Source organism: Elaeis guineensis, chromosome 1, assembly GCF_000442705.2.
Source record: "Elaeis guineensis isolate ETL-2024a chromosome 1, EG11, whole genome shotgun sequence".
In the NCBI taxonomy this organism is placed as follows: domain Eukaryota; kingdom Viridiplantae; phylum Streptophyta; class Magnoliopsida; order Arecales; family Arecaceae; genus Elaeis; species Elaeis guineensis.
Window position 1 is genome coordinate 56,220,389 of NC_025993.2, and position 18,354 is coordinate 56,238,742.

The following is an 18,354-nucleotide window of genomic DNA, read 5'->3' on the forward strand; positions in this document are numbered from 1 at the left end:
AGCGACGAACTACACCAGCGATAAGTGAAAAACAAACTACATCAAAGACCTAAGGGATCTTGTCTCAATGAGGAAGGATACTCCTATAAAAAAACCCTCAGTCACTAAGAGGGAACTCAACACGGACCGAGGAGAAATCGACTTCCTCAAAGTAACGAGAAGTTCGGGTCCCCAAGCTCGAGCACCGGGAGGAAGCGTCAAACTCAAATGGCTTCGAAAAGACCTACGGTCATGAACAAAAAAGGCAAATCAACACGGCGGCGATCGGGAATCTTCAAACAACGATGGCGTCGAACAAGACAAGAGACAAAAGAAGTTCGGTAAACGACAACTCAATATCAGAATAGACAAGGTAATGAAAAATTTTCTTTTCATTTCATTAGTGAAGTATACATTACAAAGCTTTGAAGGCTAGAAAGAGAAACGACAAGAAAAGAAAAAGAATACATGGAAGGATGAAAGATAAAAAAAAAAGGGGGAGCTCTAAGGAAGCCCAGCTTCTTCCGACTTCGAGCTCTCGGTTTCGGTCCTATTAGGGATTGCTTTAAGTTTTCGATTTCTTCCTCTAGTTCCATCTTTCTCAGCAGCATATCCCGGTACATCTGGTGGAACCACCGGCTCTCGCCCTCCGACTCTCGAAGTCTCTTCCTTAGGATCTCGGACTCCGTCTTGACATCTTTGACCACCTGCTGCTCGTGGACCAGTTGAATCTTCAGCCGCTGCAGTTCGGCCTCCCGCCCAAGGGCCACAGACAATTCTGCCATGGTCCCCTTCAAGGAGCGGAGCTCGTCGGAGCCTTGTGCAGAGGCAAGCTGGACTCTCTTAGACAACTGCCTCTGAAGGCGAGCAACTTCGTCGGTCGCCGTCTGGAGCTTCCTTCGGTAGTCCTCTACTTGCCCGCTCCAGTCGACTCGATAGGCGTTGTAGTTCGCCTCAGCATCCTGCAGCCGCTTTTGAAGGTCGGAGAACTTCGACCAGTCTTGATCGCTGTCAGCTTGGATTGTGAGCCAGGACGAGCTCCCTTCCAACTGATCGATCTTCTCCCGTGCGGCCGTCAGCTCGATTTCAAGGGAGCTGATCTTGGAAGTCTGAGTCCAAGATCGGTCGCTGGCACGTTTCCGGAGTTCCTCAAGCTCCGTCACGAAGTCGGCCTTCCTACAGGTGTATTCCATGAGACCCTTTCTGTGGAGGTCCTGAAAGCAAATAGCCTCCGTAGTGACTTCCGAATGGCTCTTCCTCAGCCGATGAAGTTCATCTTCCAGCTTCTTGGATTTTTTCGTCAACTGACAAACTTCCCTTCTGAGGTCTCGGATCATTGACTTCAGAGGAATCCTGTGGTAGGGGAAGAGCTTCGACAGGGCACTGTCGTTGGAAGACAAAAGCGCCACGACTCAAATTAGTACAAGAAGACAAAAGAGAAGAAAAAGAATACAGAAGAAAAAAAAAGGGGGCCCTCTGTAAAGAAGAATCTGATTTCATTAAATAATTTTCAAGTACAAGAGAACGAAGAAAAGTCATCACAAAGGAAAAATACAAAGCTAGAGGTTTCGGACCTCTTGGGTAGAAGTGGAGGGGCTCGGCATCCCCGCAGCGGTCGACGAGGTCCCGGCTGGAGGAGGACCGGCAGTGGCTTCGGATGGTCCGGCTTCGTCGTTGGACGCCTCATTCAAGAAGCCAAAATCCAGTTCGGGAAACCTTCCAGCCACCTTCTCTTGGCAGAATTCGAAATCCTTGATGAAGGCGTCCTAGCCGAACTGGACCTGTAGATCCTCCATCTTGGAGGAGGCCTTGAACTCCACTGCTCGGGCCCCTGCCTCCGAGACCAGGGACAGGATCCGCGCTTTCAGCTCAGAAATCTGTGCCTTCAACTCGAAAACCTGCGCCTTTAGTTCGGAGACCTCGGCCTCAGCCTTCTTTCTCTCCTCTAAGGCGGTCCTCAGATCGGACAAGGTTTGTCTCTCTTTTTCCAGCGCCTCTTGGAGACTTAGGATCTCGACGATCTTCTCCTCGAGGCAGGCGGCCCCAGCCAGGCGACCTTCCTCCGCCCGAGCTGCCTCCCTTTTGGCGATCTTCACCGCCTCGACGTTGGCGACAAGCTGGTGTCCAATCTGCAAGAGAGGCTGGGGAGTCAATATAAAGGCTAAGGAATAAATTAAGTAAAGAAGCAAGAAGGAGAAAAAAGTGAATTAACCTACTTCGAGGAAAGATCCCAGAGAGTTCCAGACCCGCAGCTCGGGATCAGCAAGGACGATCCTCTGGACGACCTCGGGCAGAATGCACCCTTCGACCAGCCTCTTTATTAAATCCCTGTTGTTGAAGGGATTTTCCCCCAGGTCTTCCTCGGAGCCGCCGGCCCCTTCGACGGCAGCCTTGCGACTGCGGCTCTTCTGGGCCAGGGTCTTCTTTCTCCTCCCTTCGGCTCTGGGTGCCCCCTCGGGATGAGCCTCTGGAGTGGGATCCTTGGCCGGGGGCTCCTTGAAAGGGCTCGGGGGACTTCGGGTTCGGTGTCGGAAGGGACGTCAACGGCAACGGCCACCTGAGCAGGTGCGGTCGAGCTTGTCCCTTCTGTCCTGGCTTTCTTCACCGACCTTGAAGTCGAGGCGTCTTTTCTCTTGTGGGTCTTGAGACCCTAGGCTAACCTCCGAGCCACGCCTGCGTCCATGTCTGCAATAAAAGAAGATCAACACGGCTCAGAGATGGAATAAGAGAAAGGGGAAGTAGTGAAAAAAAAATGGTACCGGCAGGGTAAAGAGGACTCAGGCCGACGTTGAACAAGAGTTGTTCCTTCAGAAGTTCGGAGAGGAGGGGGGCGTGATAGGTCTCGAGCTTTTTGGAGGCTTCGAGGTCGTCCCTTTCCAGGCTAGAAGCCCGACGGACGGAATCCCTCAGAGAGCCCCAAGGGGGTAATCCTAGCTCCAAGGTCGGGCATCGGACATAGAAGAACCTCTCCTTCCAGTTGTGGATAGAAGAGGGGGCGCCTTTCAGTAAACCCCTTTCTATCGAACTGAGGGAAAAAGTACCACCAGTCCTTTGCCGAGGGATGACGCTTGAAGGTGTAGAAGTTCCTAAACAAAGAAAGAGTCGACCGAACTTCAGCTAAACTACAAAGAGAAAGAAATCCTATCAAAAACCTAAAGGAGTTCGACGCTACTGAGACTAGAGAAATGTTCAGAAAACGAAAGAGAGCGACGACAAAAGACGGAAGTGGAAGCCGAAGTCCGGCACGGAAGGCCTCCTGGTACAGACAGAAGTGGCCGAGAGGAGCGGCGCTAGCCCGGTCAATTGGCCCGGGAAGCTCCAGCTCGTACTTCGGAGGAACTCCATACTGAATCCTTATCAGTGAGTTCATCCGGAGTCAAGGAGCTGGGGATGGTGTCCGGCTTAAAGATCAGACGAGATTCGGTCCTAACTACGGGTTCGTCTACGGTACAAGGACTTTGAGGAACTGGGGCTGACGAACTCCTAGAACCGCTAGAAGAGAAGATATCGGAAGACATTTTGGATCAAATGGAAGCCACAAAAAATCCTGAAAAAAAAATCGAGAAAAACAGCAAACAAGCTCTCGAAGAAGCTAGACGAACGGAATACGAAGAAGAAAGAACAGAAAAATGGCAAGAAGTTCCGGAACTAACCTAGGTTGGTCCGAGGAGTGCAGGAAGACGGCAAGGACGATGGAAGTCGACCCGGAGGACGCCTAAGGCCGAGAAGGATGCTAAAGGAGGCTGGAGCTCTCGGGGAAGAGGAGGGGACCAAGGGATTCTCTCAGGCAAAGTGAAACCCCTTAAGGAAGAGGATGTGTTTAAATAGACTCCGGGATCCGGCGCAATAATTATTGTGGATCTTCTCTGGCCGACCTACGCTCGCCGCATGTCCCACGCACCATGGCAGGCGGCTGAAAACGGCTGACAGCTGACAAAATCATTATTGTGCCGTACCTAGAGCCACGCCCCAGCGGAAATTCCAAAAAATCTTTTCGGATCGCTTTGATTTGAAAAGACTGGCACCAGCGCGCCAAGCACCAAAATATCTGGCAACCATCGAGTGCGGAAATCGAGGGGGGCAACTTCGATCGTGAGAATTTCTCTGTACTTCATTCGGAATCCGAACTTGGAAGTAGAGGGACTGGTGTTGGGTATAAAATACCCCCCGATTGAAGTTTGTAAAAGATCGATCCTTCCAGGACTTTTTCGACTTCTGACCTTGTGTGACGTCTCTTTGAACCCCCTCAACCGTTCAGATATCTCCGACAATGAGCTTCTCCATTCATCTACCGGGCCGCTCCAAGGGCTCTCTGGGCCTCACTATCAGCCGACCTTCTACAGTGCGACTATTCTCCGAATCCCTTCTGAACTTCTTCCGGCCGCGGACGACCCTACTCCGAACTTTTTTCGGACTTCGTCAATATCCGAGCTTCTCCGACAGCGAGATTTTTATAGTAACTGGACTCCATCTAAGTTTCTACGGTGGTTGACTGCCTTCCGGATTCCAATCGAGCTCCTGCGAGAGCCGAACTCCTACTGCAGGCGGTCTACTCTGGATATCTACTGTAAGCGAATTCCATTCGAGCCTCTATTGTAAATGAATTTTTTTCGAACTTCTATTACAGGCAGACTTCAGTCGAGCTCCTACAGTGGACGGATCCCAGACGAGCTTTTACGACGGGATAGGATCCATCGGTCAGGTCACTACTCCGAGCTCCCACGACAATCGATCTTCGATCGAGTTTCTACAGTAAACGGTCTCCTTTCAGCCTTCTACAAGAACCAGACTCCGTCCGAACTTCCATAGCGGATGGATATCGGACGAGCTTCTACAACGGACGGGCTCTAGCAGCTGGATTTCTACAACGGCCGATCGCCTCCGGTGTCTGCCGAACCTCCCCAGCCATCAGCCTTCAATAGTGTTAGCCGGACTTCCACAACGCCATCCAGACTTCCACAGGATCCTCAGACTCTTCCAGTGGATGAACCTCCCCAACACCATTCGAAGTCCACCATCGGTCGATCCTCCGCCAGATTCTTCATGAAACTGGACTTTTCCGGTGGATAATTTTCAGACGAGCTTCCACATCAGGCAAATCCCAGACGGACTTCTCTAGCAATCGGACTCCTACCGGACTTCACCAACAGAAAGTCTTCATTCGAGCTTCTACAGCAGATGACTCTCGCCTGTAGCATCAGCGTTCGAGGCATCCGACAACAGTAGACTCGTCAGTAACCTCGAAAATATCTGAGCTTCTCCTAGATCGACGGGACAGAGAGCCATTCCGCTCCATCAGACATCCCAGCCGAGCTCCAACCGACAGATCCGAACTCTCCGGCAAGTCACGACAATGGCCACTACCCTACTCCACTCTCTGCAACGGATTCCGCGTGGCTCCACTCTCTGGCAAGTCGCGACAACGGACACCACTCCACTCTCCGGGCTCCACCACTCTGGTAAGTCGCGACAACGGACACCACTCCACTCTCCGTAACAAACTCCACGTGGCCCTGAACGATCCCTGACGCCACTATCCGTAACAAACTCCGCGTGGCTCTGGACGGCCCACTATCAGGCGGTTACAGACGTCGCTGTCAATCAGTTACGCTCTCCGTCTATAAAAAGGGACTCCCAGATACGTTCTTCTCTAAGCTCTAAATTCTATCTGGAAACTCTGCTAAAATTTTCACTCGAGCACTCCATTTCTGTTGAAGCAGAGTACTGACTTGAGCGTCGGAGGATCTTGTCGGAGCACCCCCAACTCCGGTTTAGACTTCTCTTGCAGGTCTCGGCGGCGGCCGCGGTCATCTCAACTCCAGCAACTCCGGCTTCGGTGGAATTCTGCACCAACAGCAGGCAAAATAGTTTGCAAAATAAAATTAAACGAGCAATTTTTTTATAAAATTAATTTTAATAAAGGAAGAGCATTCGACTGAAGAAAATAATAAAGTGAAGAAATTAGATCAGATAAGAAATTATACCACACGATGTCCAACGAGCATGCAATTAAGCTATTACGATTAATCTGAATCGATTCACAATCTGTCCGCAATAATCTCCTATCTAGGCTTGTAGATGTCTATGTAATCAATTTCTGTCCAACAGTCACGATCAAGTACCTTGCAGAAAGGAAAAGGACTGAATTAAATTCTTGAAAATTTTAGGAAAGAAGTAATACTATGATTTTTCCAAGGAAAGAAAACAGAAACTAAATTATCCTACGATTCCAGCCTTTATTACCAATAGATGATATATGCAGATCTGGATCTAAATAGAAAATAACACTATAATCTTTTTTTTTTTTTTTAGAAACAGGAATTAAAGTGCTACTAGTTGGCTTTAGGCTGAAGTGTAGGTTCCAGCCTTTATTACCAATAGATGATATATGCAGATCTGTATCTAAATAGAAAATAACACTATAATCTTTTTTTTTTTTTTTTAGAAATAGGAATTAAAGTGCTACTAGTTGGCTTTAGGCTGAAGTTGGCCCAGATTGCTGGCATGGTGGTTGATCGGATGTCTCGAGCAGTACGTGCAAGGAAAAGGGAAAGGAGATTTTTGTCTTCAATCTCTGTTTTCTTCCCACTTCTAGAACTCTTCCTAACTTTCTCAAATCTTAGACAAATCTCACAGTTAGGTAGTCAAAATTTGTAGAAACGGAGGACACATCTAAAGAAACATAGAACTTTGGACCTCACCAGAACTGATAACATCTTGGAAAACAAAAGCTTTCACCACAACTCTTTTAGCAAAACTCGAACTTTATTCACTAATAATTCTGTCCTTTAATCAAAGCCTTGTGGGCTATTTATATACATCTGAGAATAACAGAAAATATTTCAAACAAAGATTTATCTTAAAAAGAAGATGATAGGATAAGATCCTCTTAACAGAAGATAGGATAAGATCCTTCTAACATAAAGATAGCGGATAAAATCTTCCTAAACAGAAAAAAGAGGATAAAATCTTTCAAAATAGAAAAATTCAAAATAAATCTAAAATTTTCAGACCTATATAGTGGGTTCGGGTGTTGACTTGTGCTGCCTTCCTTGATAGACCTAAAACTCGAACGTGGGCACAGGTTGGGCTCGGTCTGCATTAGTTCCTTTATCTCAAAAGTACTACTCTTCGATCATGGTTATGGTAATTGGTGACATTGCATGTCCAGAACTTGACTAAGCAATAATTGAAAGAATAGTGTCCTACAAGCTAATCGCATGGGGATGCGATGGGATATTTCTTCATTATCTTCCTGCTCATTAGCATGACATTAGTTATTTTATTTATATGAGGTATTATGTTTTATCATTTGCTGTATCATTTTTATATGATTATGATAAACTCCATAGATTAGGGTCATGATGAGATCATGCCAGTGAGACCTAAAATCTTGATAGTCCCAATCTAAAATATTTTCAGTCGTTGGATCATCGAGTCGGAGATCGATGACTCCGATAAGATTGGTACATCCTATGTATGCTCGATAGATAGGATGATTGATCTCATAACCACTTATGTGGTGACACTAATACAAAGATGGAGGTGCTCATTAGAGAATGAGTTCACTGAACAGACTTGCAGAACATCTGATGGAGCCTTACAGCATGTCAGCAGATGGTTCTTCAGTGAGAGTGGTGCATGTGATCCTTTGACCTGAGATCATCATGGTACCTTGTGTGTATGGATCCTTTGGTTTATTCCTAGCACATCACTTTGAGGTGTGTGGGATAATCTGGGTATGGTAAAGTGTGCATGGAGATTGTGAGTGGTCAACAAGGAATCGGTCACTCCTTGTAGGAGGAGACCATCCTATGTGATCTTATAGGATTATGACTCTGAGAGTCTCTGGTCAGAGCAGAGATGAACAGTAGAAATGATTTTTACTGATTCATCAATCGAGTCATCATCATCAGATCGAGGTACATATGGTTAGGTATTTGGGTTTGACATATTTTCATACCCATGGCCTTTCTGGGATGTTGTGTGATCGAAGGATTGAATTGCATAGTAACTTGCTACGGGAGGATAATTTTGGTATTTTCATCAAATTTTAAATCTTTCGGATAGTTATGATACGTTGCTAGACGTCAATCTTGGCTTGTGGACTTCCTAGAATTAAAAGAGTTAAATTCAAAAATCAATTAAGAAGAGTCTTAGTTGATTGGAACTTTCGAACTGACCTAATTCAATCGAATTAGGGTTACATCGAGAATTTTTATCCACTGCTGGCTAGATTTGGAACCCAATGGGTCACATACAATAAGAATTTGGTCTTGGTCCAATTAATTTGAATTCATTGTAATTCAATGGGTTAATTGAATTGCTAGCACATGAATTAACCCAAGTTCCCAATTGGGTTTAGTGCAAAGGTGTTTGTGCTAATCTAGTCTTGTTGCCTTGACCTAATGTGATTGGGTTTGAACCATCTAATTTATTAGTTGGTTTTATCTGATTTTGTGGAAGTGTTCCACATGGAATCAACCTCCTTCACGTCAAACCACACACATAATAATGGGTGGCGTCATATTTATTTTGGGAATTAAGAAGGAGAGTCCTTTCTTACTCTTAAAATTATTACATCTTCCTTACGTCCCTGTGCGCCATCAGATGGCACCTTGGGATGTGGGACCTGGAGGAGAGGGAGTCCTTCACTAGAAATTCCACGCCATTTTTGAATATGGACGCCCCATTTATGGCGTTGAGAAATGTAAAGTCCATTTCTCATGGGACTTAATTCCCTTTATATTCCATGCGTCTTTTCTTCCCTCACGCCATATGATGGTTCTGGATAATTGTTGGTGCAGAAGTGGAGTCCTTCTGCTTAAAGGCTCTTCCACACCTAGAGTTTCTATATAAAGAATTTATTCTTTATGGAAACAAAGGGACGGCACATGGGATGTGTTTGCGCCAATTTATTTCTTTTTTTATTCCACACGCCATTTTATGGTGTTCAGATTTTTTCTGGCAGAGGAGTCCTTCTGCAGATGAAACTCTTCTTTTTTCATGCCATATTCATTGGGTTTACACGTTAAAAATTTATATATGCGTGTAAGGAAGATGGAACGTCAAGAGTTGGCGTCCCTTGGTGTCTTGTGTGGCGCCTCTTCATCCCGTATTTAAGGGGTGCCCCATATGGCATAAAATCCATCCAAAAATTGTTTTGGACGTGGGATTAGATGAGGAAGAGGTGGTAAAAATCTGAAGTAAAAATAGACAGGAAAAGAGAGAAAAACAAAAAGAAAGAGAGGAAGAAAAAAGAAAGTATGAGATACTAGTTCTAAAATCAGATTGTTCATGTGTTGAACATAAAATCTGATTAGAGTGTGGTTTGATACTTTGGGAAAGGATTCCTAGAGTGTTTCCAGTGGAGGTCATGAAGGCATACAAGCAATGGTGCATCGTGTTCTTGCGAAGGACTATCGGCAGCACACTTGCGAAGAAGGCTGCAGCACCATGACGAGTTGGAAAGAGCCCTGATCAATCCTGTGTGGATCACTATTGGAGAGCTTCTGCTTTGGAGTCTCGTGAAGATCGCAAAATCATCAGTTCGTGATCTTTATGGTGGTATATGACTTCTGGTCTTCTCCCGATTTACATATTTTTGTGATTTGATTGTAATCGTCAAGGGGTTCTTAGGGTTTTGAGTTTCGGTGGTTGTGTTTAATTGTTAAACTTTATTTTCATTATTGAATGCATGTTAAAAAGTTTTGAAATCGATATTTCACTGCATCATCGGAATCCAACAGTGGTATCAGAGCCACCCTTGATTCAATCAAGTTTCGTGTTATTCTTGTGATATGGATTAGATCCAGTTCGAACTATGTCAAAATCAGTTTTTTCTAATCAATGTTTTATTGATGATTTTGATGTATTTTTATTAATGATAAAGTGTTATCATTTCATGATCGAATCTTGGATATGAAATTTCATGGTTCATAGACTTGTGTGACAAGTTTAATTTAGATCTTATGATCTATTTTCGATGAAATTGAAATCCAGTGCATGTGATGTGCGGGGGCCTTGGAATGCTGCATATGAATGTACATTGCTAAGAATTAAGGTTTTTGCATTTGATATATTTACTTAAGATTCAAGGGCCGACCACCATGTTATCGGGGACTCACTATTGTGGGTCGACCATCTTGGTTGTTGCCCGAGGCATGCGTGGGGTCGAAAAATTTTGGTCATAAAAAAGATGCATCAGATATCAATTAGGATTTTTGTCGATGGATTAATTTAACTATAATTCATTGTTCTAATGTGATTAGAGTTTAATGATTATAGATTAAATCAAAATCATTATTCTAATTTGATTAGAAGCTAAGTTTAATTTTGGTTAATCAAATTTGTCATTTACCTAATTTGATTAGGATTTGAGTTATGAGTGATCAAATTTGAGTTAACCTAATTGAATTAGGTTTAACCTAAGAATTGATCAAATCAACTTAAATAAATGACAAATGGTTAACTTAAAAGTTAAAATTGGGTCAAGTGTTGAACCCAAATCGGAAACCCTAGATGGATCTTATGTCCATATAATTTGAACATCATAATTGACATGTGTTTAAATGATATCGCAATTGAAATAACATGAGTAGTTTGTTATGATGTTTTATAATTGTTATGAAATATTATGTTGATTCATTATGGACTATGGAACATCCATGTGATGGATGTATGCATGAATGCTTGTTGGCTGATTGTATTAATGCATCTGCAAGAGTTGCAATAGGGGCTGGACGTTCCTGATGCATTATATTATCAGCTGAACCTCTCTTTTCTATATTTCCAACTATTGATTAGGATTTTTACATAATGATGTAAAATTATAAAAAAAAAAAGTTATTTGAGAATATATAGAAATTATTTCTTTCTATTTTCAAATAAAGATCAAGTATTCATGGTGATGAAGACTGGATTATCAAACTTATGGAGAGCAGAGGCGCATTAAGATTGATCATGAGATGGTTCAATTTATGATGCACCTAGGGTTAGACCCTTAGATTATCCTGTGGCTCGGATGATTTTTCAAAGTTCATAACTATTTATTTTTCTTGATATGCTCAAATATGCTGGTAATTAGTATTTGAATTTACATTGCATATGATGCATCTCTATATGTTTAGGATGTGCTTGAGACCTAAGTCCCTCGGTTAAATTATATTAAGTCTTAATGGCGAAGTGTTAAGAACACTACCCATACCTTCCTTCATGCTAAGTCACTATTATATTAAGAATCATAGTAGACTTGTTGTGTTATCCATAAGGCTTGCTGTGAGGATTGGCTTAATACTGTCTTGATGCATTATGAAGCTAATTATATTTAGCTCATACTAAGTCAATAGAGTATATCAAAAACTGTAGTTTGTTGTGCTATCCATAAGGCTTGCTATAGTGATTGATATGATGTTGACCTAGTGATACTTATGGCATATTTGGTAGTGCTATCTTGTTGTGTTATCCACAAAGATAATATTATGTAGATATGATCATATAGGATTGAAGGATTTGATTTAACTAAAATACTATAGTTTGTTGTGCTATCCATAAGGCTATAAGTATTTTAGAGGCAAAAGTTATGTTGAGAGTTGTATGAGATGCAATTAGTAAAAAGTTACGTACCTTTGAACTCATAGGAGCTTATTGTGCTATCCACAAGATTTTTTATGAGAAATTGGGATCTTAACCCCACTAAAGAACTTCATGATAAGATTCCTCGATTTCATACTTGAGGGCTATGAAATTCGTTAAAATAGTGGGAGACACAATTAGATAAAAATCCTCGTCTAATTTGTGCATGTCATCTTGAGTAGTTCTTTTTTATGTTCTTATATTCATATTTGCATCTTTACATTCACTGCTTAGGATATTTTTAAAATTGACTGAATGTCATGAAATGATTGAGGAATAGAAGGTGAAGAATGTCTTCACTATAGGTATCTAATATCGTTACAGCATCGATGAGCAATAAATTATAAGAATTATCTTGCAAGAATGAAGTAATAGCAGAATGCAAAAGTTGCATCTGCTAATAGTTTGTATGTAATACAAATTAATAAATTTATTAAGTGTTTCAGCTTTAAAATTTTAGGTATGTGATATCTTATATAGGTTCCACTTATGCATAGTATTTGCTGGACCTATAAAGCTGAGGTGAGGTGACTACTTGTCTTTTGGCACTAATGGATAGTCCATTGATGCTAAGACTGTAGGAACCTATTTTTTCAGAAACTAGCAGACCATTGTTTATTAGAAATATTATTTCAATCCCTATGTTATTGTAACATAGATTTGAAATTAATGTTAAGAGTAAAAGTTATTTTTCTTCTGATAAATTTTATGGTTATGGTCTTATATTTCTATCACTCAATGTTGTTCTTCATGTTGATGAGAACAAGATATAAATATGTGATGATCACATATCTCAGGGCTAGCAAGGTATTAGGTCTTGAACATATGGATGTTCGAAGATTAATAATATCTCGATCCAGAGATTACACTTCATATATGATATGATGTGTTTTCTAAAATGCTTCACAAATATTAGTCTCTTTCTAGAAAATGTCCTAAAAATTACTGTATGAATTAGACACTATAAAAATCTGTTATAAGCACTCCATATGAGATATGGAAAAGGCAAAAGGTAGGTTGCCCAACTTATGTGAAAAGAGTTGATGTACATAAGTTTGTGTGCTAGAACAGATTTTTATTAGTTTATAGGTTATCCTAAAAGAATAGTATGAGATACTATTTCTACCACCCTACTTGACAAAAAGTATTTTGTTAGTAGGTATGCCGCCTTTTAGAAAATTTTTTTTTTCTAAAAGGGGATAGTGGGAGGATAATTGAACCTGAGAAGTTCAAGACCTATAAACTATCCTATCTTAACCTGTGGAGTGTCCACAAGTTAATCCTCAACCAGATGTGCCCGGTGATAAGGCACGACCATGATACACCTCACCGAAAGGTCAATCCGAGTGAGTAATGTACCGCTTAAAATATGGGTTTGTCATTATGAACGGTAGTACAACATACATCATTGTGAAAGATATTTTATTTGACCCATTCGGAGAATGTTATGATTAGAGACTCTAACAGTTGGCCTGAAATCTTGACATCCGAAATCGACTCCCTGTACATCAACCAAGTATGGACTATGGTTAAAGCACTTATAGGTATAACCCAATAGGTTGTTGTCAGGGATACCTATTCGGATTTATGCTATTGCCATACACCATCTAAAGTTGTCTGTAGTGGAAGGGCAAATGCTTTTATGAATTCGGATAGTTTGTGAGGAGTGGATACTTCTATTTTTGATGGGACAGTCAAAATATTTGACTTTATCAAATATAGATGAACCATATGTGTGCAAGAAGATAGGTGGGAGTTCTACTAACTTCTTGGTTATGTATGTGGGTGACATACAGCTTATTGGGAAGGTAGTATCGATATTGCACTTGGTCAATAACTTGCTTATCACAGTAGTTTTCATGAAAAAGACGGATTAAGCATCCAATAAATGTGGCATCTATAGGGATAGATGTAAATGGATGATTAGGCTTGTCCCAGTCTAGGTACATGGATTTAATGTTGAAAAGATTCAACATGAATGGGTGTAAAGGTGTTTACTTACCCATACATTCAATGTACCAAGCTTGATATGTATTATGCCTTGTATATAATCGTTGATTTCGGGCTGATCTATGATAGGATCTTATGAAAATTATAAAAAACATTCTTATAGTACTTGAGAAGTATTGGAGGAGCAGTGAATTGGAAGAGTTCCAAGCAGCAAACTGTGTTTGACTCGGTTAACTGCTACTGGTGAAGATTGCTGAGGAAAGTTGCCTGATGAAGGGTTCATCATTAAGTTGGGTGTCGTCTCACCAGGTACCCACGCACATCCAAAGTACTTTCACTTCATTTGTGATATGATCATAAAATGAGTTAATATTACTAACATCATAATGGATCGGTTCACTAAGCCAGACACAGCAGCAGTGTAATCGCCATCCTGATTGCATGGACATCAGGTACAAGGGCGATTAGCTTTAGTGCAAGTGGGAGATTGAAAGAAGTATCCTACAAGCCAATCGCATGGGGATGCGATGAGATATTTCTTCATTATCTTTCTGCTTATTAGCATGATATTAGTTATTTTATTTATATGAGGTATTATGTTTTATCATTTGCTGTATCATTTTTATATGATTATGATAAACCCCATAGATTAGAGCAATAATTTTAGGACCATGATGAGATCATGCCAGTGAGACCTAAAATCTTGATAGCCCCAATCTAAAATATTTTCAGTCATTGGATCATCGAGTCGGAGATCGATGACTTCGGTAAGACTGGTACATCCTATGTATGCTCGATGGAGAGGGTGGTTGATCTCACAACCACTTGTATGATGACACTAATACAAAGATGTAGGTGCTCATTAGAGAATGAGTTCGCTGAACAGACCTGCAGAAGAACATCTGATGGAGCCTTACAGCATGTCAGCAGATGGTTCTTCAGTAGGAGTGGTGCATGTGATCTTTTGACTTGAAATCATCATGGTACCTTGTGTGCATGGATCTTTACTTTGGTTTATTCCCTAACATACTACTTTGAGATGTGTGTGGGATAATCTGGGTATGGCAAAGTATGCATGGAGGTTGTGAGTGGTCAATAAGGAATCGGTCATTCTTTGTAGGAGGAGAGAACATCCTGTGTGATCTCATAGGATGGTGACTTTGAGAATCTGAACAGTAGAAATGGTTTCTACTGGTTCATCAATCGAGTCATCATTATCAGTTTGAGATATATATGGTTAGGTATTTGGGTTTGACATATTTCCATACTCATGATCTTTCCGGGATGTGTGATCGAAGGATTGAATTGCACGGTAACTCGTCACGGAAGGATAATTTTGGTATTTTTATCTAATTTTAAATTTTTCGGATAGTCATGACACGTTGCTAGACATCAATCTGGACTTGTGGACTCTTCAGAATTAAAAGAGTTTAATTCGAGAATCAATTAGGAAGAGTCCTAGTTGATTGGGACTTTCGAGCTGACCTAATCCAATTGGATTAGGATTACGTCGAGAATTTTGGTCCACTGCTGGCTAGATTTGAAACCCAATGGGCCATACACAATAAGAATTTGGTCTTGGTCCAATTAATTTGAATTTATTATAAATTTAATGCGTTAATTGAATTGCTAGCACATAAATTAATCCAAGTTCCCAATTGGGTTCAGTGCAAAGGTGTTTGTGCTAACCTAGTCTTGTTGCCTTGACCTAATGTGATTGGATTTGAGCTATCTAATTTATTAGTTGGTTTTATCTGATTTTGTGGAAGTGTTCCACATGGAATCAACCTCCATGTCAAACCACATGCATAATAATGGGTGGCGTCATTTATTTTGGGAATTAAGGAGAGTCCTTCTTTCTTACTCTTAAAATTATTACATCTTCCCCACGTCCCTTATTTTTGTGCGCCATCAGATGGCGCCTTGGGATGTGGGATGTGGAAGAGGAGAGGGAGTCCTTCGCTAGGAAGGAACTCCACACCATTTTTGAATATGGACACCCCATTTATGGCGTTGAGAAATGTAGAGTCCATTTCTCATGGGACTCTTAATTTCCTTTATATTCCACGCGTTTTTTCTTCCCTCCTCACGCCATATGATGGTTCTAGATAATTGTTGGCGTAGAAGTGGAGAAGTCCTTCTGCTTGAAGGCTCTTCCACACCTAGAGTTTCTATATAAAGAATTTATTTTTTATAGAAACAAAGGGACGGCACATGGGATGTGTTTGCACCAATTTATTTCTCCCTTTATTCCACGCGCCATTTTATGGTGTTCAGATTTTTTTTGGCAGAGGAGGAGTCTTTCTGCAGATGAAACTCTTCTTTTTCCATGCCATATTCATTGGGTTTACACGTTAAAAATTTATATATGCATGTAAGGAAGATGGGACGCCAAGAGTTGGCATCCCTTGGTGTCTTATGTGGCATCTTTTCATCCCTTATTTAAGGGGTGCCCCATATGGCATAAAATCCATCCAAAAATTGTTTTGGACGTGCGATTAGATGAGGAAGAGGTGGTAAAAATCTGAAGTGAAAATAGAAAGGGAAAGGGAGAGAAAAATAGAAAGGAAGACAGGAAGAAAAAGGAAAGTATGAGATACTAGTTCTAAAATCAGATTGTTCTTGAACATAAAATCTGATTAGAGTGTGATTTGATACTTTGGGAAAGGGTTCCTAGAGTGGTCCTAATGGAGGTCATGAAGGCATATAAGCAATGGTGCATCGTGTTCTTGCGAAGGACTATCGGCAGTGCACTTGCGAAGAAGGCTGCAGCACCATGACGAGTTGGAAAGAGCCCTGATCATTCCTGTGTGGATCACCGTTGTAGGGCTTCTGCTTTGGAGTCTTATGGAGATCTCAAAATCATCAGTTCGTGGTCTTCATGGTGGTATATGACTTTTGGTCTTCTCTGATTTACATGTTTTTGTGATTTGATTGTAATTGTCAAGGAGTTCCTAGGGTTTTGAGTTCCGGTGGTTGTGTTTAATTGTTAAACTTTGTTTTCATTATTGAATGCATGTTAAAAATTTTGAAATCTATATTCCGTTGCGTCACCGGAACCCAACAATAATATTAGTGCGTATGGTGAACAAAGCAATAATATCTGAGGTAGTTTAGTGAATTCATATACAACGTATAATCCTTATTCAAATTTCACTCAAACACCAAATTCCAAGTGCTGAAATGATTCTTGACTAAAGAATGAGAATTCTTTTTGTATCATGCATGCCAACTATATATATATTTCCCCCCATTTTATCGTCTTGCTATTCTTATATATTGTAGCCACTGCAAAAGTGATAGAACACATCCATCCATCATGCTATAATTGAGAACATCTTTTTAATCCTTCAGGTGGGACCAGGAAATGCAGAGCATTTCTGCAAGGCCTTTCAAAGGGCTCATGAGAAACTTGTACGAGTCATCATATCATATTTTTCTTGGACTCATGGCTTACCTTCTTCCTTAATCAGAGTATCTGATTCTTTTCCAGGTATATGAAGAATTAAGTTTCGATGTTGCTCAAAGATTCATGAATGCTGAGGGTAAATGATCTGGTACATGTTGGTATACTTCAAATGAAGAGACTGCATCTCTCTTCATGACATCCTCTGCTCTCTGGGTAAGAAATTCAGTGTTGAAAGAAAAGGAAATTGACTGTAGAAGCTTTATGATGGTAGCTATCACATTGACTAGAATGCTTCTGTAGTATTCTTCATTGACCAATACCTGTTTGTTGTATGGTAAGACTTGTATAGTTAAGCAGTACTGCCAATTCCATGTTTTAATACCGCTATATCAGATAAATTGAAAGTCATAGTTTTGTCAGGACAAGCCTTGGTCGGTCCAAGGGTATCCTCCCCTAAATGATGTCATCTATGGTAACATGTGAATTCCAGCGTTATGACTGATAAAACTTGTCCAAGTTTATGTGAGAAATGCTCAGGCTGCTCATATTAATATGGCAGTAATGTTGAATCAGGATCTGCAATGTCCCGGATGTTTGTGTTTCTATTTCTTGGAGATATTAGCATATGTATGCTGTACTTTGTTCCACTGGAACTTCAGTTCCTCCAAAAGTTCGTTTAAGCTTCCCATTGGTGACTTGTCTGGCGGATGACTAGAGTACAGACAACGGAGAAATCAGGATGCATGGAATTCTGGTTCTGTTCTCAGATTGTCTCATCGGTCCTTCTGAAAATCCTGCAAATTCAGTGTTAGATGCTGGAACAATGGGCATCATGGTGTTGTTGAAGTGGCAAAACAGTTAAGAACTTCGACATTCTTCTGGACAGCTAGGACACATTTCCACATGAATAGCTCCAACAAAGAGTTTGTTGAAGGTGGCGGTTAAAGGAGTTGGAAAAGAGGATTTTCTAAGCACAGGCTAATTAAGGTGGCAATGTCTTAGGCATTCAGAGTCCATTTTATAGGCCGAGTATTGATAACCTTACTCACTTCAGATTTGTCCTTCCCTGATCCCTGATGCATGATAGACTGAGACCTGCGTAGACCATTATCTGCCCAATGGTGCATTGTAAAGTTACAAAAGGGTGTCGAATAGATCTTGGAGTCTGCATTTTACAAGTGGACCAATGGTGTAAACTCAGTTTTTGCTTCACTGCATACCTAAATCGCACACGTTTCTAACAACATTATCCTTCTGAATTTTCCTAGTTCCAGTTCTATACCCATTTGTGCTTATAAATATTCTTTGGGTCTCATAGGATATCATTTATTTGACTGAATAGTGATCCTTTGTGTGTAACCTTATCTTCCGCTAGTATTCAA

General features: G+C 41.2%; 1 protein-coding gene across 7 annotated transcripts in view; it reads left to right on the forward strand.

The window, feature by feature from the left end:
• LOC105035190 (uncharacterized) overlaps positions 1 to 17,544 on the forward strand; it is a 61,237-nt gene extending 43,693 nt beyond the window's left edge. For 4 of the 7 annotated variants that reach the window (XM_010910639.4, XM_010910641.4, XM_073253833.1 and 1 more), the window contains exons 5-6: positions 16,918 to 16,977; positions 17,057 to 17,544. In XM_010910639.4, coding sequence (XP_010908941.1) covers positions 16,918 to 16,977; positions 17,057 to 17,116 — 120 coding nt within the window. In that variant the 3' untranslated portion in view covers positions 17,117 to 17,544. The remainder of the gene's footprint in view (positions 1 to 16,917; positions 16,978 to 17,056) is intronic. The other 3 variants (XM_010910643.4, XM_073253850.1, XM_073253854.1) reach the window with 1 other exon arrangement.
• The last annotated feature ends 810 nt before the right edge of the window (positions 17,545 to 18,354 follow it).